At 46.3% G+C, this 23,093-nt stretch overlaps 2 protein-coding genes across 5 annotated transcripts in view; one reads left to right on the plus strand and one right to left on the minus strand.

The window, feature by feature from the left end:
* agtpbp1 (ATP/GTP binding carboxypeptidase 1) overlaps nt 1–6,134 on the plus strand; it is a 19,698-nt gene extending 13,564 nt beyond the window's left edge. For all 3 annotated transcript variants that reach the window (XM_035536212.2, XM_081703164.1, XM_081703163.1), the window contains 6 exons: nt 94–274; nt 546–675; nt 912–1,043; nt 2,033–2,209; nt 3,121–3,284; nt 4,800–6,134. In XM_035536212.2, the coding sequence (XP_035392105.1) occupies nt 94–274; nt 546–675; nt 912–1,043; nt 2,033–2,209; nt 3,121–3,284; nt 4,800–4,956 (941 nt within the window). In that variant the 3' untranslated portion in view covers nt 4,957–6,134. The remainder of the gene's footprint in view (nt 1–93; nt 275–545; nt 676–911; nt 1,044–2,032; nt 2,210–3,120; nt 3,285–4,799) is intronic.
* A 4,811-nt stretch (nt 6,135–10,945) lies between these two features.
* ntrk2a (neurotrophic tyrosine kinase, receptor, type 2a) overlaps nt 10,946–23,093 on the minus strand; it is a 28,358-nt gene continuing 16,210 nt past the window's right edge. The window contains exons 12-17 of one of the 2 annotated variants that reach the window (XM_027012223.3): nt 19,776–19,964; nt 18,146–18,276; nt 17,564–17,736; nt 15,629–15,869; nt 12,726–12,884; nt 10,946–12,426 (exon numbers count right to left, since the gene is read on the minus strand). In XM_027012223.3, the coding sequence (XP_026868024.1) occupies nt 12,241–12,426; nt 12,726–12,884; nt 15,629–15,869; nt 17,564–17,736; nt 18,146–18,276; nt 19,776–19,964 (1,079 nt within the window). In that variant the 3' untranslated portion in view covers nt 10,946–12,240. Of the gene's footprint in view, nt 12,427–12,725; nt 12,885–15,628; nt 15,870–17,563; nt 17,737–18,145; nt 18,277–19,775; nt 19,965–23,093 lie in introns of those variants that run through there. The other variant, XM_081703383.1, reaches the window with a different exon arrangement.

A 23,093-nucleotide genomic window follows, 5' to 3' on the forward strand; every position in this document is an offset into this window, starting at 1 on the left:
ACTTTCTTACACACACACATACACACAATGCCTATATGTGTCAGTCCAACCCTTACACAAACAAACACAGTCTGAGTAGTGTGCCATGTGCAGGGAATCGGCCGGTGGTGTTCCTGAGTGCACGGGTTCACCCAGGAGAGACCAACGCCAGCTGGGTGATGAAGGGCACGCTGGAGTTCCTCATGAGCTCTGGCCCTCTGGCCCAGAGCTTGAGGGAGAGCTACATCTTCAAAATCATCCCCATGCTCAACCCAGACGGAGTCGTCAACGGGAAGTATGTCTGCACACGCACACGCACGCACACAAAGACTCTCGTGTGCGCTGTTGGTTCAAGGACTGGCTCTTAAAATGAACCGCACAGATGTTTTGGTCGATGCTTGTAAACTGCTAAGTGCATCTGGATCTTGTTCGCTCACGCCGTCTCCATTTCTCCCTCGCTCTCATTCGAGCTCTCTTATCGCACGCTCTATCGCTATCTCCCCCCACCATCACTGCGTGTTTGGGTGGGTGGGTGGGTGTGTGTGTGTGTGTGTGTGTGTGTGTAGTCACAGGTGCTCTCTGAGTGGTGAAGATCTGAACAGGCAATGGCAGAACCCAAGTTCTGAGCTTCACCCCACCATCTACCACGCCAAGAGTCTGCTGCAGTATCTCAGTGCTGTGGGGAGGACGCCCCTGGTGAGATACGCCTGTGTGTGTGTGTGTGTGTGTGTGTGTGTGTGTGTGTGTGTGTGTGTGTGTGTGTGTGTGTGTGTGTGTGTGTGTGTGTTTGTGTGAGTGTGTGAGTGCATGTGTTTTCTTATGTTTTCCAGATCAAAATGTCCTGACCATGTGGGAACCCAGAGACACAAGGTCACTGTACCTTGTCGTGGTGTGCGTGACAGAGTAAACATTGTGCAAATGTGTGGGTGCAGGTCTTCTGCGACTACCACGGTCACTCGCGCAAGAAGAACGTCTTCATGTATGGCTGCAGTGTGAAGGAGACTGTTTGGCAGACCGACATCAATGCCAGTTCCTGTGACCTGCAGGAAGACCTGGGCTACAGGGTAACGCGCGCGCGGGCACACACACAGACACACACACCCGCACCATCAGCAAATGACGGTATACAGGTATACAGATCATACTGGACCAGAATGCGCACACAGGTTTGTATGTAGACTTATTCAGTTGTATAGCTCTGCCTTTAGAAATGGATGAGAGTTAGACTTTTAAAATGTCTAATCATTTATTAGTGTAATTCCTTTCCTATTTTGTAGAACTTACTACTACTGAAATTGGTTCATATAAGATTTCTAGTAAACACAATTGGGAGTGGTTAACAATTTGTTTACAATGAACATAAGGTAAACAACATGCAAGTGAATTGAAGTGGTAGCTCAGTGGTTAAGGTACTTGACTTGTAATCAGAAGGTTGCTGGTTCAAGCCCCACCACTGCGAAGATTGCCACTGTTGGGCCCCTGAGCAAGACCCTTAACCCTCAACTTGTACTCACTCATAATTGTAAGTTGCTTTGGATAAAAGCATCAGCTAAATGCCGTAAATGTAAATTATTACCACTGGACGTTGTAGCAGGTTACATGGCAAGTTGTTACTTTGTGAGGGAAAGAGAAACATCTCTGTGGGATGAGGAAATTTTGTCCTGCTAAGGGTTTGAGCTTGATGGAATTATAAGTGTAAGAGTTTTTTAAGGTAAGTGTTTCCTGCATTCCAGTCTGTGGGTTTTATGACGCTTAAGAAGAGGGGAAAGGGTACGATAGCCAGGCCTGCGTGATAAGCCATCGGCTGGGGTGTTTATGGCTTTATTGGTCAGCATCCAGGCGCCAGGGGTCCTGGTTCCTGTCCCTGGCCCTGACCTGTTCAGTTTCATCAGAGGGATCATTTGTAGTCTTATCTTCACTGCGTAAACATGTGGCGTGCTACTACCCTGCCTTGCACCACACTGTGCCGTCCCGTCACTGAAAGCGGGTCGGATCTCTGAGCAGGCGTGCTGTGTGTCGTGTGTGTTTGGGTGTGTGCGCCCGTGTGCGGCAGACTTTGCCCAAGCTGCTGTCTCAGCTGGCACCTGCATTCAGCCTTGCAAGCTGCAGCTTCGTGGTGGAGCGCTCCAAAGAGGCCACAGCGCGTGTGGTGGTGTGGCGGGAGATCGGCGTGCAGCGCAGCTACACCATGGAGAGCACGCTGTGCGGCTGCGACCAGGGCAAGTACAAGGTATGAGCCGCCAGGGGCGGGGCAATGGGCGGGGAACGGGTGGGGTCAGTGTTTGGTGGGCAGCGGCTCTTGCAAGCACTCGGAAGGTTAACTTCATTAGTAGTGTGTGTTTTTCCATAAGTGTTCATATGGTGGTTTTACTGAGTCATGCTTCTTCTCGGGGGGGGGGGTTGGCCTGGATATCATCAGAGTTGCTCCCTGGTGTCATTTTTGTTAGGGTCGCTAAAGGGGCGCCATTATCCATGACCCTCATTTTAAATTCCACACATGTAGACCTTGATGACTCTAAGATGTGCACAGGGCTGATCTGACCCCACCACTGAATGAGACAGAGAGAGACAGAGAGACAGAGAGAGACAGAGAGAGAGAGAGACAGAGAGAGAGAGAGAGAGACATGCACGCACACTGGAGCAAACACAGTAACAAGTGCAGCATTCCAGCACAGCGTTAGCTGCAGCCACAGAGGGTGAGGGTGAGTCCCCCCAGTAGATGGCGCTGCAGGGCAATGCACAGCGACGCTGAGACGGTGACTCATCCGCTGCACTCCTCTCGGTGCGGAGGAGAATGCCTGCATGCGATCGCAGCCTGACATGGCCGGGACGAGCAGTTCAGGCAGCGTGGCCACGCCCACCCAGCCGTGGCGAGAGCAGGGTGCAGGGGCAAACTGCGGCCGAACCCTCAAGGAAGAAGGGGTCAAGTGGCTAGGGCAAAGGTTCAGCGCCAGGCGTGCAGCACCGGGTCTAATCGCTCTGCCTTCCCCCAGGACTCTGAAGCAATTGGTTTTTAAGTGGCCTTCTGCAACTGCTACAAGTTCCAGATGACAATGGTGCATGGTTTTCAGCGTAATGGGTAATTATATATATATGTATATATTTTGTGTGTGTGTGTTTATGCACACGTGTGGGTTGTAGGGCCTCCAGATCGGCACAAGGGAGCTGGAAGAGATGGGTTCCCAGTTCTGTGTGGCTCTGCTCAGGCTGAGACGCCTCACCTCCCCCCTGGAGCTCCGCAACCATCACACACACCAGCTGGACATGGAGAGAGACCTGATAGAGACCCGCTGCAATATGACCTGGTATGTACACACACACACACACAACACCACACACATACACACTCTCTTAGTTCCTATGCAGTATCAAACACAAGAAACACGATCAAATAAGATTTTTATGCACATTATAACCCACAGTATGACATGAAAATACTCCTTACTGAAGACTCCTCAGGTGACTTTTAAGAGTCCACACTGTCAGTTGGGTCAAAAATGCCAACAAAAAAACAACACTGGATGATCCTGGCTTAGACAAAGACATTTGAGATGTTTCTCTCCTGTAGATGAGAAATTGCACATTTACTCTTTTCAGTGTTTATGCCCAGGCTGTGCCTGGTTCATAATCATTTTTGGAACCTTCGTTTGGGGTAAGATGCTGAACTGGGTGACATGAGATCTCGAACTGAAGTGTGGCCGTTACCAGTTTCTTCATAAATCAAATGATATTTTATTGAAATTTTGTCTGCACTTAGACACCTCCCTTTCCATGAATGGGCTTATTCAAAAGGGTTTTCCCAGCAGCCTGGGTTGACACTTGGTTGGGTTAATATTTTGGTTCACGCTGCTCTTTCTACTGAAAATGCACTGAAATGTCAGCTGCCATTCTCCTCAGACAGACGGGGCTCGTGGCTTCTACAGTCGCTGTGTAACAATTTGCGGGGAGAGAAGAAAAAGAAAAGCAGAAAACGATTGTGACAGTAATAACACTGATGATGTCAGAGTCTAGAAGCTTCTTGAGAACATACCTCTGCCCCTCCCAACATGTTTATTTCTTTAATAGATCTCTCACACACACACACACACACACACACACACACACACACACACACACTTGCGTATCTTCCATCCCTCTTCTAATGGCCAGTACTACTTGAGGAGCTCTCAGTCACACGGGGCCCTCCACACTTGAGCACTCTGGGCACTCTCCCCATTACAGCAGTCTAATCACCTGATCCAAAAGGCCGCTAATCCGGTTTGGGGCCGCCCCCGGTATCTGCCCCCCCTCTCCTCCTGGTGTCTCGCTGGGATCCAGTTTCTCACCCCCTCACACCATTAAAACCATTAAAAAGCCACTGAAACCAGCCAAACCACTGGGCTGCGGAGAACACACAAAAACATTAAACCATTTAACTGCTTAACAAGAGAGCCATAAAACCATCATCACATTATTGTATTAGAGGGACAGGGAGACGGGAAGCAAGAAGAGACACGTTGCTCTTTGAGGTCTGAAACCGCTTGATGATCCCCCCCCCCCCCATTTAGACCAGCAGTAATGTAAACATATTGGGCATCACTAAGTGTGAAACGTTCTGATTGTTTAAACATGGAGGATTCACCTTATTTACTGAGAAGCCAGAGAAGTAGTTTGCATCATAAACAAATAGACAATCAAAACAATCCAGAACAGTCGGTTACTAAAGTGAAGTGGTTTTTTTAAAAGCCGATCTATTGTAGGATACCGCACTTATAAGCCGTATTTCCCACAATATCTTTTTAATAAGCGAAGTGACTGTGGTGCGCTCGTGTCTTCCGCAGCCCCACCACGTACGTGATGGAGGAGGACGAGCCTCCGTTCATGGAGGAGGTGGACTATAGTGCTGAGAGCGAGGAGGAGAATGACCCCAACCTGGAGACCGCCCAACTGGACCCCAACTCTGACCTTGAGATCAACAACCAGGACACTCTTACCTGAGATCTGCTCACCCTAGCTAAGCCATACCAAATGCAGCTTAGTTACACAAGCCTGGCTAAGTGACATCAAACCTTTCAGTAGGCGAACACAACCAAATCCAGTTCTAGTCATTGACACTAGTTCCAAAAAAAATGTCTTAAAATATAAAGATGTGCTTCAAACATACATACTTGAGTACCAGTGGACAATTACAGCCTAATACACGTGCTCCTGACATAACCAAGTTAGGTATAACAAACACTAACAAAATAGAGTAATGGTTTGATAAGGTCAATAGTACCTAATGTAAAATCAGCAGTACTTGAATGCAACATGGAGAGACGACCATAATTATGTTGGATATTAATTCGCCATATTTTATTTTTAATAACATTATAAACAGACTAGTTAGTGCTGTAGTGATTTAACTCAAGTGTTAAACACAAGCAATCTCACGTCTGGGTCACGGTCTTTAAAAAGGAACTAATGGTGCTACACTCGCTGTTCAAGTACATTTCGCTTCCTGTTCAAGTACACTCAGTTCAGCCAGAGCGAAGCTGCCTTTCCTTCAGCCAGTGTGGTGTGTTGCACACAAACGCATTAAACGTTGTATCCACTGCGTTCTAACACATCTCGCAGACCCGTGTGGGTTAGGGAAGAGAACCCCAGATATGCTCACTCAAACTTGTATACCCGCGCTGATGTTCCACTGTGTCATCCCGTGTGAGAAACGTATCATCACTCTTGCCTTCATGGTATCGTGTGTGTGGGTGCGTGTATGCACTCACGCTTGTGTTTGGTGTTTGCTAGAAGCCCTGTCAGTAGGTTGCAGTCACTGATCAACATTGCTTGAGTGAGTGAGCGTGCTTATGGCACTATATGGATGTATTTGCACTGGAAATCATTTCGGGGATGGGGTGGGGGGTTGGGGAGAAGTCTGCACTTGAAGTGGGAGAGCTCACGTGATTTAATTCACATGCAGAGTTGTTTTGTTGTTTGTTTAATTAGTGCATGTTTCCTGGACGTTGCCTTTCTTATTTATTTCATGTTTGGTTGTTTTGGGAGAGGGGGAGGGAGAGGGATGGGGGGTGGTTAGCTGTAGATAAAAATACCAAAAACCAGTTTGGTTTGGACTGAATGTATAAAATCAAAATGGCTGTTTGACTTTTAAAGTTATGGGTAATAAATATTTAAGTTAAGCTGTCCACTTGGTTTCCATGTTGTCATTTTGTAAGCAATTTTTTTTTTTTATTGTATAGTTGCTAAAAATGTTACTGTAGACCACGGAGAAAATAAATGGTATCAGGCTTGCTTATGGTTTAAACAATCCTGAAGCACCATTACACAGACTGTGCAAGGAATGCTAAAAGAGCACAGCACTTCTGAAACAGTCCGAAGACCAGAGGTTCCTGCTTAAAGATGCCGTCTTCGTTTGTCCAGAACTAAACTGGGACGTATAACAACGAAAGGGACTCGACAAACCAAGGCACCTCCAAAAACCCCTGGACTTCCCATTGAGGGGACGAACAGTGAGAAATGTCGAGGAGCCCGAAGCAGGGAGAAGGCAGTGAGGCAAAAGCCATGATGGAATGTTAACCAGCAGTCAACGTTAAATGAAAGCTCCAGTCTATTCAGCCTCCATCACTTCCTCCACCTCCCGGTCCCTGTGCTCTTTACAGCACAAAAACAAAAGCCTCCGACCCAGCTGGCTCTCAAAGACAGCTGCATTCACATCAGAGCCCTAATTACCCACACGCGAAAACGCGTACCATCTTGTACGCTATTAGCAGGCGGCCGCGTGTCGGTTTCCGACTCTCATCTCTTCACGTTATCTATTCATCTATTTAAGTGTTATTTATAAAGCGTCCTAACAAAATGTTGAGACCATGAAATGGCCTCAGTCATTTCTTTAAGCTTATTCGCTGGTTCTCTGTGTATGCGTTCGTACGGGCCCACGGAGAGCACGGACACATTCTGGGTCGTTATGCGTGCCCAGCTATGTGCGCTGCAGGGTTGATGGCTAGTGTTATGCCACATGCACGCATCTGCGCGTTGTCATTTGTGGTTCTTAACATCTGTGACCTAAATTAATCTTGTGATTTTGGTAATCTGGGTTATTGACACAGCTGTATTCAAACATGACTCATATAGTAACATTTTTCGGAGGTCTGTTCTTCTGGTCCCTATGACTTTACAACTTTTTTATATTTTAAAGAAATACAGTAATGCAATGGTTACTTTCCATGTGCATATGTTTGAAAGTACGGCTCAGCTTGAAATACCATGCTTCAAGCCTCATGGAAGACAAGCGTCAAGACTATTCTTTGTCCTGGCGCCCATATGGTGGAACATACTTCCGCTGGCTGTCCAGTTCAAACGCAGACTGAAGACTTATCTATTTATGGAATATTTATATGACCACTGATCCTGCACCTATGCTGAGTATCTGAAACTCTAGTACTTATTGCACAGTATTGCTTATTGCACTTATAGGCATCAGCACTGATCCCCGTATTCCTACAGTATTCTTGTTCAATGGTATCTTGAACTCTAAACCTACTGTACTGGCACGCTCTAGATAGGAGCGTCTTCCAAATTTCTTAAATGTAAATGAAAGTAGAATTTCAGAGGTAATTAACAATAATCAGATGCAGATATAAATTTCATGTTAGAGATTGATTTATTAAAATATATATACAATCTCAATTGCATTTGCCTATGTAACAGTCCTGCCATTAAAATACAAACTTAAGCATTTATATACAGTATTTGTGATTTAACCAATGAGAACCAAATGGCGGACCACCATTCAATAAGCACAAATAAAGGACAATGAACACATAAGTAGACAGCGACCATACATACACACGCATAAATGGAAACCCAAACACAGTCTCATACTGCAAACCCTCCACACACAACTAAAGTCTTTATGGATGAGTGAATTATTTAGTTGTCCAAGAAAGACTTATCGACTTATTATCTGTACTCTGAATTATTAATATGCAAAGATGCTGGTCGTGAGGGGTGTGTGTGTTGGGAGTTTGGCCTTGAGAAATATAGAGATGAATGTTAAGTAAAGGTGTGGCCAAAAAACAAGGAGAAGGACAGCTACAGGACCTGAAACCTGGTGCAACGACCCATGGGCGAAAGAGCGGCCTACACCCCTAACAGTCATTACCATATTGCTCACTGACACTGGATAGTCCTGCAGACAGTCCCGAGAGTCTCGGGCTATAGGGTGTCGTTGCTCAGCGCGCACCAATAATCTGACACAGACTGAAAGGGGGTCACATAATACACGTGCCTTCTACCTATGACTCGCGTCCGTAACATATATGACTTTGCGGCGCAGGAAAAATAACGAAAGCGTATGTGTAAACGGGAAATGGGATAACGCTCACGCTCCGGCCCCACGCAGCTCGAGCCGGGCAGCGCGTGCGCTCGCCTTTCTCGCGTCGCGGGAGCGCGTCACTCCGCGGCGCGGGCTGCCAGCGCGCGTTTAACCTCGTGCGCCCTGACGCTGAGCAGCAGTGGATGCGGTCGGCCTGATGAATAGACGCTACATGCTAATAGCGCTAATGTCCTCTAGGTGATTGCCGTAGAGCCCTTAGAGTTTACCGTTCGATCTTTATTTACCGGCGCTGACCACAAACCTCTGGCCGGGGTTACCTCCGAGCTGCCCGTGTGAACGTACAAACCCAGGGGAGTGCATGGTTTAGACAGATATCCGGAGCAAGCTCCTGTTTAAATGTTGATGAAAGTCGGGAGAGAGTTTTTTCGCCTTTTTTTTTTTTTTTTTTTTTTTTTTTAAATTTTCAACTCTTTCGTCCCTCAAACACACCGACCGCGGTCACCGTCTGCTGCGGTGACATATTTGGTTCGCAGATCTTAATCGCAGTCCAGAGGCGTCACACTTCACACTACCATATTATTCTGCTGCAATCTCATTGTCAGGTTAGGAGTCTAAGAGCAGAGAAGCGTTAGACACACTCTCGTGGGTCTGGGTTTACTCCCGCACTCACAAGCTCCTTGGAGGATTCATCTCTACATACAGTGAAAAACGACGCATTAGGCTGAGGGTCACTGGCTGCGTGTTTCTAAAAGCACTGGGCCCTCTGGCAGTTACGTAATGCTTAATGCACAACGTCAAAACAACCACATCGATCTACTAATTGATAAGTACACTAATTGGTTTTGTGTTGGTTTTTTTTTTTTTTTGTTCTTCTGCAAATAGTTGACTCCTATATATGTTTACATGTCTGGTATTTTCCACACAATATATTGCAAAAATAATAATAATACTGATGAGCAATTTTCATATGGAATAATGCTGTTTTAAACTTTGCCAGGATTCTTTTGGCACAGTCCAGGAAAAATCACAGTTGCGTAATAAATCTTGAATACCGAAATCCAAAACTAGACTTTACTTGCCACAGTTATGCTTGTGGCTGTATTATTCTTGGCATTATTACTTTAGTTTACATCTATAAAGAATATAGCCAAACTAAGCAATGTTATGCTATTGACGAAATGTCTTTCACATTACAAAATGAAATCAACATGACATTAAAAGACCTGTTTTACTGCAAACACAGATGTAGTAGTCTAATGTCAATACCAGCACAGCACCGGCGTCTGCATCACTGAAGCTGCAGTTCTGTTGACATGGAGAGAATGGTTTGGTACTTCAACCTCTTTGATTCTACTTCATCTTTTCTGACATGCTTTCAGTCAGAAGTCAATAATACATAAAGAACATTCTTGTCAATCAGGCTGCTGTTGTGTGGCCTAAAGTCAATAGACTCCATTCATGTCCTTTAGGCCCAGAGTACACCACTATTGACTGCTCTGTAAACATCGAGTCACACACCATTTACTGTAAAGTACAGGACACACACATACAAATAAAAATGGTGATACATGACACTTTTATTAAATACAATGTATCACAACTGCCTCAACGTTATTGAGGGCATCCGATCATATGGATACACGTATTGTAACATGAATGTCATTTTGTGTTTTTGACAGTTTTTGCTTTTGACCGTGTAACCTCATATACAATATGTATGTATATATGTGCATGTATGTCTGTGTGAGTGATCTATCTGAGTCACACGTACTGTTAGAAAGTCTCCTGTAAAATCTTCAACCACTGTCTTGCTCTTCTTAAGCACTGCTTTCCACAAGGTGTGGATAGGTAAATGCAATATGGCAGAAACTCCCCGTAAGCCCTGCCTCTCCCATCCAAACTATTTACCCTGCAGGACTAACGACAGAGAGACGTTGTGAAGCTTGCTGCCAGATGGCCTGAATGTGGACAGTGGCGTAGCTTATAAACACCTGAAAAATCACAGAAACATGGCCTAGAGGTTCTGTTCAGTCAGAACTGGTGATTGGCTGATATGTACTCGCAGTTTTCCTACAGCCTATAGGTTCAATTTAACATAAGGCAAGATTAGCTCCTCCTTCAGTATAGCTTTGCCATTGTTCTTTTGTTTTTGTACAACACATTAGCTTACTTCATCTTTTCAGCCATAACAGAAAAAAGACCAAAAATGCTAACCAGGCTAATTCTGAATGAAAGCAGACAGTCAGCAATTGGCCTTATGCAAATGAAATCATTTACAAGTGTTTTTGGTCAAACGGTTCCTTTAAAGTTTACTCACGCTCGTCTGTCCTACCATCCTCCACAGGAACCCAAAAGCTCAAATTATACATTCACACTGATATACATAAAGGAATGTACCAAACAATATTTAAAAAAAGTACAAAAGTGCCTTACTTTAAACAAATCTACAACAACATTGAAAGCAACATGTTCAAAAAGGTCATTTTATACACAAGTTGAAGCTCCTCAGTGACTTATTTCACAGGCTAACTTCAAGTGTGTTTGTTAGTGTGGGTGTGTGTATTTACGTATGTGGATGTGTGTGCAAACTTTAGTGAGAGCGTGCAAACATGTACAACCTTCATCCGCCTTCACTTGATAGTTTTGATATTACAATGTAAGTTGTCAGGAACCAGTCAAAAATCAAATCAAATTAATGTGTTATTAAAAAGTGCACTGCTGAATATAGAGCTGGGGCTTGCATGATAGTACAGTGAAACAGATAAAAATGAATTTTTGGAAAATGAATTCATCCCCTTATGTCCCTCTTTTCCCACCTTTTCTACCCGTTTTGTCTCCCACCCCCCTAATGCTGTCTTTGTCTCTTTGGGGAATAGGTGCTAATAGCAGACATTAGTACAGTAATGAAATATATATTACACCATAACAGATGCGTGGCCCCAGCTTGAGTACTACATCACTGCATTAAATCAGGAGAGAGGGAGAGGCAGAGAATGAGGGAGGAATGAGAAAGAGAAAGAGAAGAAGCGAGGGAGGGGAGGCAGGCTATAATTTAGCCTTCCCCATCATAATCAGCCACTCGGGGTAATTGGGCTCCTGTCCTAAATGCACACTAACAGTATTGAAGTATGGGCTTGGCCTCGTCTCAAATGACTCAATATCCCCTTCTGTTGTGCACTATTAGGAATACAACTGCCTTGCAGGATTCTGGTTCTCTAAAGATTTTGTAGTGAACATTTTCGCCATTTGACATTCAGTCAACAGCGACAGTTCCCAAGACGTCCCGCAGAGGTCTCTCAGTTGCAAAACCACGCCGGTCCCGCTCCTTTTCTCAGGATCAAGTCTTTTCACACACGCGGCTCGTAATGCCATGCTGTAGTCACTCTGCTTGCTTGGGAATCAAGCTCGCGTAACGCGCATAGTCAGAAAGGAAGGGGTGGAATGAATAGGGTGTCCCGGCACGGCCCGGATTTTCTCCGTTTGGTTCCCGTTTTCCGTTTGCAGAGGAGGGAGACCGCCAGGTGGCTCCTCCTGAAGTCCCACAGATGATCGCGCTCTTGGGACCGGACATTATTTACAGTGCCAAAGAGCTCCAGGACGGCCGCGGTGCCAAGCGTCCGCTCCGCTCAGGAGACGAGCGTGCCTGGAGTGATCCGTAAACGAGGGGCTCGAGCATCACATTCCCGGTCCTTCTCCGGACGCGGAACAGATAAGGCTCCTGCCATACAGCACACTATGCATTCGGGAATGGGGCTGGGGGAGGGGAGGGAAACTGGAGAGGATGAAGGATAGAGGAGCGGAAGAGAGAGATAGGGCAATAGGGGCAGTTTTGGGATGCACACACACACACACACACACACACACACACACACACACACACACACACATACACACACACACACACTTTCATGCACTCACACAAACCCACGCGCCCAGGCACTCTTCCTCTCTCAGCCCAGGATGTCCAGGTAGACGGGCGAAGCCTTGGCTAGGTTGAGGAGCAGGCTGTGGATCTCCCTGATGACGAGGCGCGCGTGGGGCTCACGCTGCCAGCAGCCCAGCATCAGGTCGTACACTTCCTTTGGGCAGGTTCGCGGCCGCTGTAGCACGCGGCCTTGAGTGATGCACTCGATCACCTGTAGGGGGGGCAAGAGGGTTGGAGGGCACAGCAGACGCGTGTGAGGTGGAGCCCGAGAAGATCTGACGGAGAGCTGTGAGCACAGTGCCAGCTGATAGAGCGTCTAACACATGACACAACACTCAACACGGACTACGCATAATGTAAAATCTGTCAGGCATGCAACAAAGAGCACCACCTATTGTGTGTGTGTGTGTGTGTGTCTGCGTGTGTGTGTCCGTGAGCGCGAGTGTGTGTGAGTGTGTGCATGCGCGCACGTATGTGTGTGTCCGCGCGCGCGTGTGTGTGTGTTTATACCTCATTGTTGGACAGCTGATACCAAGGCTGTTTCCCATAGGTGAATATCTCCCAAAGCACCACTCCTAAGCTCCAGACGTCACTCTCAGTGGTGAACTTCCGGTACATGATGCTTTCTGGTGGCATCCAGCGGATTGGCAGCATAGTGTGACCGCCCACCTGCACCCGCCACATGGGAAAGAGGAAACGCATCACAACACCGACTCTGCTTGCCAAATACACTGACAGGTGCCAAAACAAGCTCCCTGTCTGACACAGAGGAGCTAGCAATAAGCTGAACACAGAGAGAGCCCCAGAAGCTTATGCGCAAGAACACATTTGTTATCACTGATGTCAGCGTTTTGAGGTTTTTGTGAAATCATCAACACATTTGCTCGGATTTGAACAGTTCCCGGACAACAGAGATCAACGATAAGACCAAACAGAATCCACATCCATCTGACAACAACTTTTCAGTGCATCATTCTTACACTGTAAAACTTCACAAACCAAAGGCTGGCCAACTAACATGGCTTCTCATTTTTTTATGTGAAGGTTATCACATAAATCTCTGCTCAGTGGGGAAAGTCTCTGAAGATCAAATTGTGATCCATTGCACACACAAAGCTGGGAATGAAGTGATCTAGAATGCTGTGAAGTGTCATGAGCTTCGAGGTTATTATTAGGTCAGTGCTGACCTAAGAGTCAACCCCAAAACCCCTCACTTCATTCAGCAGCACTCCCATAATGCTCTGCCTCTGAAATATTAACTATGTATTTGTCGTGCAGTATGTGGATTAGGCCCTATTAATTGTCTTAACATACTGGACTCATCAAATATTAAGGGCCAAAGCTTTTTAGCTTTTAGCTTCATCCATCCCACAAAGGTTCGAAGCTAGAGAGTGGGAGAGTTTACACACACACACACACACACACACACACACACACACACACACACACGCACACACACATGCACGCACACAGACAAGAGCTGCTTTTAATGGTGTATATGCGTTATATAAATGTTATAGACATCCAAAACACAATGGAAGAGTATGTGGGCTTTTAAGGTAGTCCTTCCCAATGACAAACTCATTATGCGTAAACTAAAGCAACTATAAGCGATTCATCACATATACAATGCAGTCTCTACCATTGGCTAGGCTGGGGCAGTTAGTAGCTAGTAACACTGACTATGCACCCTCATCGGCCCATCTTCTGCATTTATAAATTCACTACCAACCTTTTAAAGGTTCATAAGGTTTATGAGATTTAATAACATCCATTTTTTAAAAAAGCTAATATACTGCTCAAAAAAAGCTGATATACTGCAGTCTAGACTTTATCCTTGTAATTCTCAGCAATGTCAGTAATAAAATGTTTATAGAGACTCATAGTACTGGCAGTGGTGTTATAATGCTTCTTAAACTCAGAGGTTCAGAGATGTTTGACGTTTCATAAGGTCAACAACAGTAATACACGGGGCTCCATAAAAATGCCATTTGGGGCCAGATTCATTACACAACCAGCTCTCAGAGCAAGGATCTGCCTCACAACCACTGGCTTTTGAGAGCAGCTGTTTCTATGGAAACTGATGTTCTATAGGGCTAATCAATTCTGTGCCTGAGGCAGAAACACACACACACACACACACACACAAAAGCACCCTTCTAACCTGAATTACAATCACAAAACAGGGGGTGAGTTCGGCTCTTGACTCAGGAGTTGGAGTGTGTGGTCATGTGACCGGCCCTCACAAATGCCCGAACTTGAGTAAACTTCCTGGCAGGGCGTCACATCGGGCGTGTTATCTAAGCCGACGCCTTCGGCTGCCTCAAACCACGCTCATTATTGAATTGTGCCTTCGGTGGAGTCAATGGCAGGGGTGAGTTACAGTGAATGCAGGCGCTCAGCCTGTGATAACCCAAACCCCTCACAATGGGGCGACCCGCCCTGCTTCCTACACGCCTCCTGCTCCTCTTCCTCTTCATCTCTTTCACTCTCTCATCACCTTCTTTTTCCCTCTCTTCCCTTTCTACTGACTTTACCTCCATCTCCCTCCCTCTCTCTCTCTCTCTCTCTCTCTCTCTCTCTCTCTCTCTCTGTACTCTGGTGGTGAATGCTAATCAGAGTTCTTTAATGACTTTTTCAGTTTCTGTTGGTCGGTGCTGGCGCTCTTGTCCTTTTCCCTCTCTGTCGCCATGGAAACCCCCCTTTCCTGTTCCCATGGCCCCCCCTTAATCTGAGAGACTTACTGACAGTGAATGCAGGACCACACGCACTCTCGCACACACACACACACACACACGGGCACATATAAGCCGCTGACGTCACAGAGGGCAGCGGGTGCAGTCGGGACGGTGTGCCAGCCTGCTTGCGCCGCCCACGGAGGAGCGGGACACGAAGGACATATCGATCTAGACTCGTTTCCAGCGCGTCCGGGTCTTATGTTTGAGAGGCCGTGTAAAGGTGTAAAGCCTCCAGCCTCTGTGGTTCCTGTTCCGAGCTCCAAATCGACAGCTATGGACTCCATAAGTGTTTACAATTCTCATTTCCTCCATCATGACCTCTCCTTTGGCTGTTAACGCAAACACCTTCCATAGTTTACCTGTTACAGAAATACGCCTAATGAGATTATTAAGGAGGGGGAGGGGTTAGCGTTATCTAATTTGCATAATTAGCAATTTAGAGGGTAGTGTATAAAGCAATTATCGTATCACTTCAAAAACCAAACAACACCCAGTACGTGTCCATTAGGTCTTGTCTGGGAGCATTTAGGAGTAATAAAGTCTAATTTTGCGACAGGGGGAGAACAGTGTGTGTGTGGGGGGGGGGTGGATGAGGGGTGGGATAAGTGAGAAACGGCAGAGTAGAGACGGTTCACAAAAGACACAGAAGGGCGGGGAGAGCAGAAAGCCCCTGACCCGGTAGTAATCCGTGCTGTAGACGTCGCGGGACATGCCAAAGTCGCCGATCTTCACCAGCAGGTTCTCGCCGACCAGGCAGTTGCGTGTGGCCAGGTCCCGGTGCACGAAGTGCTGCGAGGCCAGGTAGACCATGCCAGCGGCTATCTGCTGAGCTATGTGCAGCATCTGGGACTGAGTCAGCTCACCCTGCTGTTGGACCTGACCATCTGCCATCAACACGGCATCGGGACCGTGCGCCCTGCACAGAGAGAGAAGGAGGGAGGCAGAGAGAGAGAGAGGGAGAGGGAGATGAATGCAGAGAGGAAGAGAGAGAGCGACGGAGAGAGAGAAGGAGAGGGAGAGAGGCAGAGAGAGGGATGCAGAGAGGAAGAGGGACAGGAAAAAAGGAGGAAGGAAAGGGGAGAGAGGGAGGGAAGAAGAGAAAGGGAGAGAGAGGGGGATGGACAGAGAGAGAGTTATAGAGAGAGGGAGAGAGAGGGGGATAGACAGAGAGAGAGTTATAGAGAGAGGGAGAGAGAGGGGGATGGACAGAGAGAGAGTTATAGAGAGAGGGAGAGAGAGGGGGATGGACAGAGAGAGAGTTATAGAGAGAGGGAGAGAGGGGGATAGACAGAGAGAGAGTTATAGAGAGAGGGAGAGAGAGGGGGATAGACAGAGAGAGAGTTAGAGAGAGGGAGAGAGGGGGATGGACAGAGAGAGAGTTATAGAGAGAGGGAGAGAGGGGGGATAGATAGAGAGAGAGTTATAGAGAGAGGGAGAGAGAGGGGGATAGACAGAGAGAGAGTTAGAGAGAGGGAGAGAGAGGGGGATAGACAGAGAGAGAGTTAGAGAGAGAGGGAGAGAGGGGGGGATAGATAGAGAGAGAGTTATAGAGAGAGGGAGAGAGAGGGGGATAGACAGAGAGAGAGTTATAGAGAGAGGGAGAGAGGGGGGGATAGACAGAGAGAGAGTTATAGAGAGAGGGAGAGAGGGGGGATAGACAGAGAGAGAGTTAGAGAGAGGGAGAGAGGGGGGGATAGATAGAGAGAGAGTTATAGAGAGAGGGAGAGAGAGGGGGATAGACAGAGAGAAAGTTAGAGAGAGGGAGAGAGGGGGATGGACAGAGAGAGAGATAGAGAGGGAGAGAGGGGGATAGATAGAAAGAGAGTTAGAGAGAGGGAGAGAGAGGGGGATAGATAGATAGAGTTATAGAGAGAGGGAGAGAGAGGGGGATGGACAGGGAGAGAGTTATAGAGAGAGGGAGAGAGAGGGGGATAGATAGAGAGAGAGTTATAGAGAGAGGGAGAGAGAGGGAGATAGAGAGAGAGTTATAGAGAGAGGGAGAGAGGGGGATGGACAGAGAGAGAGTTATAGAGAGAGGGAGAGAGAGGGGGATAGATAGAGAGAGAGTTATAGAGAGAGGGAGAGAGAGAGAAAGGTAGACAGAAGTTGTTATATATATTTATATGTATGTCTATGTTAGACTTGCCAGTAATCCTGTCAGCTTTGGACACCCAACACACACCAGTAAGCACTATTTAGGGAAATCGTGTTTACCACACAGCATATACATTCAAATGAACTGGGTGGGCGTGGAGGTACAATATCAAGACTCCAACATTTCTCAAGTCTCCTGAGGATCTGTAGTGGATGTCAACATGGCGGCCCCCTCTCGTTTAACAGCTCACAGGAGGTACAAGGACGCAGAGAAAGGATGTGACTAAGTACTATTGAGATCCAGGCTCTGTCTCACGCAAGCACACACACACATACGCACACACACACACACACACACACACACACACACATACACACACACACACACACACACACATACGCACACACACGCACACGCACACACACACACACACACACACACACACATACGCACACACGCGCACACACACACACACACACACACACACACACGCGCACACACACACACACACACACCTGAGGAACTTGTTGAGGTCTCCATGCTTCATGTACTCAAACACCATGATGAGGGGGTCGCTCTCCACACACACCCCATAAAAGGTGACGATGTGCTCATGCTGCAGGTTGGTCAACAGCTCTGCCTCACGGTGGAAATCTTTGCGTGCATTCTCACTTGCCTCTTTTAGAGTCTATACACACACACACACACACACACACACACACACACACACACTCACATTTAGACATAAACAACAGGGCTTTGTGACTCAGTACAAAGCCAGTAAGTGGCAAAGTGGCAACATGGCAGGTGGTCACATGGTACATTCACGTTATTTCTAGAGTTCCATGTTCTACAGCATATACAGTATTAGCATAACAGGAGATAATGAGCTCAAACTGAAATTTAAGCTGTGCCCAGAATCCTTGTGATCCTTGTGATTAAGTGAGTGTGCCCAAACAGTCACAACAAACCACCATTCATATGTTTATAGCCTAGGTAAGAATATTCTGGCAAATATTTGTTCAAATTGGTATACTTTGCCTAGAAAATGAACTATGCTCCAGGAAGCAAAGAAGGGAGATGAGTGGCTATTGGACCTTGACAGCCACGAGGATCTTGTCCTGGTCAGGGGAGAGGTTATAGCACTCAGCCAGGAAGACCTTCCCAAAGGCACCTTCACCCAGTTCTCTCTTCAGCACAATGTTGTGCCTCTTTATGTGCTGGACAACTGAAAACCCACCCACACACACACACACACACACACACACACACACACACACACACACACACACACACACACACACACACACACACACACAAACGTGAAAGCGAAGCTGCAGCAACATTTCTGGTTTTAACATTTGACCAGAGCTGATTTGGAAACATAAAGTTTTCCATTCTCTTCTACTGTACCAGGGACAGGACAGCCTTGTGCACTGTTTCTTAAGGAGCACCAGAAAACACGTTCTTAGAAAAACTGTCAGATTAATTAACCATTCATTATTAACCATTATGTTAACGCAAGGATTTTTTTACTGTAGTTCAAAATAAAAAGATCAAATGAAATATTAACCTAAATGTGCTGTAAAATGGTTAAAACAAAATGTAGTGCATATATCTTACCAAGAGACAACCCCACTCAGACGAGGACTATTTTTACATGCATTCATTATATTCTTTTTAGTTCCAAATTATTCCAACATATAGTCTCCCATTTTACACATGGCATTTTTCGTACCACATGTTAATTTAAATGGCTTTTAGAAAGCTGAGTCGAGGCTACCTGAATGGTCTGAATTAATTTATGATACATTAATCTAAGTCAGCCTCACCCTTATTTCACATTCTACATTTTCTACATCTAAGCAATAATAGCTGACTACACCACAAAGCCAAATAAGAGAAAGATTTCAGAGTACAAAACAGATTCGGTTACAAATGTAACAAAGGAATTTTAAAAGTATTCAAATTTATCAAGGCAGCCCTCTCTGGAACATGAAAACCAAAAGGTGAGTGTTTATAAAGGTGTAATAACACTCTTAGGACTGTATAAAGGACGTTTTTAATCTGGGAAGAATACAAATGCCTCACAGTGTTGAACTCAGACGGCCCCCTAACAGAGTGAGGACAGGACAGAGATGAGAGGAGATTAATCAGCCGTTTAGCTGGAGAGTGAGAGCACGTGCACACGCGTGTGTGTATGTGTGTATGTGTGTGTGTGTGTGTGTGTGTGTGTGTGTGTGTGTGTGTGTGTGTGGAGAGAGAGAGAGAGAGAGAGAGAGAGAGAACATAGTTCTCAGAGATTTATCCTTGATGTGATTAAGAAATGCTTTTGAAGAAAAACTAGGCAGTCAGCTGATTACATTAGCAAGAGTTAGATGATGAGGGTGCATTGATCTCCAGTAACTCACTGAACACCATAACCCAATATTAAAAGGAACAGAGTGGAACAGAAAGACAGAGAGAGGAGGAGTCAAGAGGTATGTGAAATATGAGTATGTGTGTGTGTGTGTGTGTGTGTGCACGTGCGTACGTGCGTGTGTGTGTGTGTGTGTGTGTGTGTGTGTGTGTGTGAGAGAGAGAGAGAGAGAGAGAGAAAGAGAGAGAGAGAGAGAAAAAGAGTGATCGAGAGAGACCGGGCAGATGTGCAGTGCTTTGTGGATCTTCTCAGATAGCCCTCTATAGACGGGTGGAGCGCGTGATGGACGAACGGACGGACGGACTCACAGGTGTCCGATTTAAGGAGGCTGCTGGAGCTCCGGAAGTACTGCGGGTTCTCGATCACGGGGATCTTCGTCATGCCAATGATGACGGCATCAGCGTTCATGTCCGAGGATGAGGGCGTGTTGGAGCCGTTGGACACATGGTGAAGAGGGCTGGCCGAGTCGTCCTCGTTGCTAATGACTGACGACGGCCCTGAGGGGGGAGGGAGACAGCCAAGAAGTGGACGAGTGGCTCGTAAATGGAAACGGCCTATAAAATCAAATGACTCAGCGTGGTTTGTCATCCGCTCATGAAAGCGTTGCTTTTATTTATTCGGAGAAGGCGGGCCCTGAGACAGAATACCCACTGTTTTATCGGTTTGTTTGTTTGTTTGTTTGTTTTTACGTACAAGGACAAGAAGGCCAGTCAGTTCTCCTTAGTAGCATATTCGGCTTCATTAACAATGGGAGAATTCAATGGATGGTTTATAGACAGGAGCAGTGGACACCACGGGCAGTACTTTTTAAGCCATGCTGCCCTTAACAAAACCTGCGTGCCCAGCTAAGGACAGAAAACAATTAAACGCAAGTGGAGCCGGTTAGCATGACTCAGCTAGCACGTTTACATAGTGCTAGCTGAGTCATGCTATCGTCATTACTAGTTCCTCTATGGGTCTGGTAGTTTTTTAAGGAGAATGGCTCTTGACTCAGAAGGAGAGAGGCCTCTCTCCTGTGGATTCTTTCATCAGTCCCAAAATAAACGACTCCCTTGGCTGACAACATCTCAGAGCCTTTTAAAGGGTGAGCTTTTTATAGTAATTATTTGTTTGTTTGCTTTTATGTCCCTACAAATCAATCACCTAATAATTGTTTTAGTTATGGCCTTGTTTACCCCTGCTAATCAATATCAATTTCAGCACCGATTCAAGACCTAGACAAACCATAGGAGGATTCGCGTGTGCACGCACACACACGCACGCACACACACACACACACACACACACACACACAGACACACACACACACACGCACACACACACATGCACGCACGGACGCACACGCACGCACGCGCACACACACACACACACACACACACGCACACACACACGCACACACACACACACGCGCACACACGTACACACCACACACACACGCACACACACACACACAAACACACCACACGCACACACTGGAAACATGCTTAGTAATTGAAATTCCACACTGGATCCTTGGTGTATTATACTGGACGGATGGAGAGATTGATGGCATGGTGAGTGAGTGAGCCTCACTTGATGCATGACCCAGGGGTCCAAAAGCAGACCTCATCGCTCACTCTCATGTCAAGGTGACAGAGAGACCTTCCAGGTTGCTCTATCTCCCACCTCCCACATCGGAAGACAATTCCGAGTAACGCAGCCAAAAAGAGCATGACCACTTCATTAATGGGCAGCTCAGGCCTGTGTGGATGTTGGTCCTTAGTGGGTCATTTGGAGGAACAGTTTTTTAAAAAAGTGGGTACCGTATAGCACCACACAGTGGGTGTCATACATCACAGTCCAGCTGAATGAATCATTCACTGGTGGAAAAGTCGGAAAAAACAAAAGACTGATTTTGCAACATTTTCAGAAACTCTCCGCGCTTTAATGTGTCTCTGTGTCTATGACTGGAATTCGGTCAGATAAGCGGAACTGTGAGAAATGTTTTCAGGCTACTTTTGGAACAGAGGAACCCAAACAATACAGCAACTGTCTTTCACACAGACAGTAAAGTAATACTATACTTTAGAGGTCTTCACTGGCTCTACTGACGCTGTGGTGAAATAATGCCAGTCCTAGCCCAAAACCTAACACTGACCGCTTAAGAAAAAAAGATGTTTCCGTTCATTTTTCAAACATCTTTTTCTTTAAAATGAATTTGACTTGGTGAAATCCAAGCCTTTTTTCTTAGCCAAGTTAATACAATAGTCTGCACAGGCATCTGCACACATTCCCAGACCACAGTGACTGCTCAGTAGAGCTTGCACATACAAGAGCTTGTTTTCTTAAACTAATTTCTTAACAACAACAACAACAACAAAAAGACAGCTCTGTTGCAAAAGCAAAACAATACCACTAGCTAAATTGGTTGTGCTATTTAACCAGGTGGATATTGACAGGATGTTTTATTTTTGGCCATGGGGGGGAAGTGCTTAACTCGGTCACGACGTGATGACAGAAACTGCACTCACAGGTTTTGTCATTTAGCTCTTGCCCAAAACAAACGACACAAAAAGCCAAATTCCTTGCACGAGGATAGCATGACAGCGGCCGTGAGCTAGGATTGAACTCATGACATCTGGAAGCACAGTTGAGGTCTGACATTGAGGCGTTCCCCACATCCACACACCCCCGGCGGTTCCAGTACTGAACGTATACCCAACAGCAACCCCAAAGCGACCTCAGCCAAATTTTCCATGTCTCATCTCCTTTTTAAGGATGTGTTGACAGCGACAGTAACAAGAAAACATTCCTTAGGCTGCTGTCTGTGATAATCCGGAGAGCTCGCCTCACTTGAGCTTCCCCCGGGACTGACCTGTCATTAGATGCCGAGCGTCGCGCTCCGGCCAAGACCCGGCCTCCGTTTCCACCCCACACCGAACAATGAGACCCAGAGGGACATTCTGTTTTGGAACACTGGTATACTGGTGCTGAAAGTCCGTGGGAACCCAGACAAAGAGAAATACACATTACGGACTATAAAACAGAAATGGTGCAAGGAAGACATTCCTTAGTAACCATGTAAAACACTTCACACAGTAAAGCGCGCAAGCACATGAAAAAAAAAAAGAAGACTCCACGTCTTAAATTAGTCGCAGCTCCGTGCTCGCCAGTTGTGGTGTTTTGAAACAATCATGCCTGAAGCTCTCTGGCTTTCCTACTTCAACCCTGTAGCTCACCTGGCTGACCAGGTGGAGTGAAACGCTAGCAACACCGTGGTCACATGGTCACCTTTCAGGGAGTGCACAGCATTTCATACCAATAATTATAGAAGGCATTCTGGGTAAGAGTGCCTTTCAAATGCTAAAAATGTACAGAAAGGAACGTCCTGAAAGGACAGAAAGGAACGTCCTGAAGACGTCCAGTTGCCCTTTTCATCACCCCAATTTGACTAGAATTTCCACAAAAAAAAAAATTATATCTAAAATGCATCAGAATCAATCAGGACCATTTTGGCCCATGACTAGAAAGAATGAGGGCATCAGCTCATGAAAGCAGTCGATAACAATGACTCTAATCAAAGCCATGGAGGAGGTGCCGGGTTAGCCAGAACGCTGCATCGGAAGTAAAGCTCTGGCAGGGCAATG

This window comes from Electrophorus electricus, chromosome 20, assembly GCF_041902795.1.
Source record: "Electrophorus electricus isolate QZ-2024a chromosome 20, ASM4190279v1, whole genome shotgun sequence".
NCBI lineage: Eukaryota > Metazoa > Chordata > Actinopteri > Gymnotiformes > Gymnotidae > Electrophorus > Electrophorus electricus.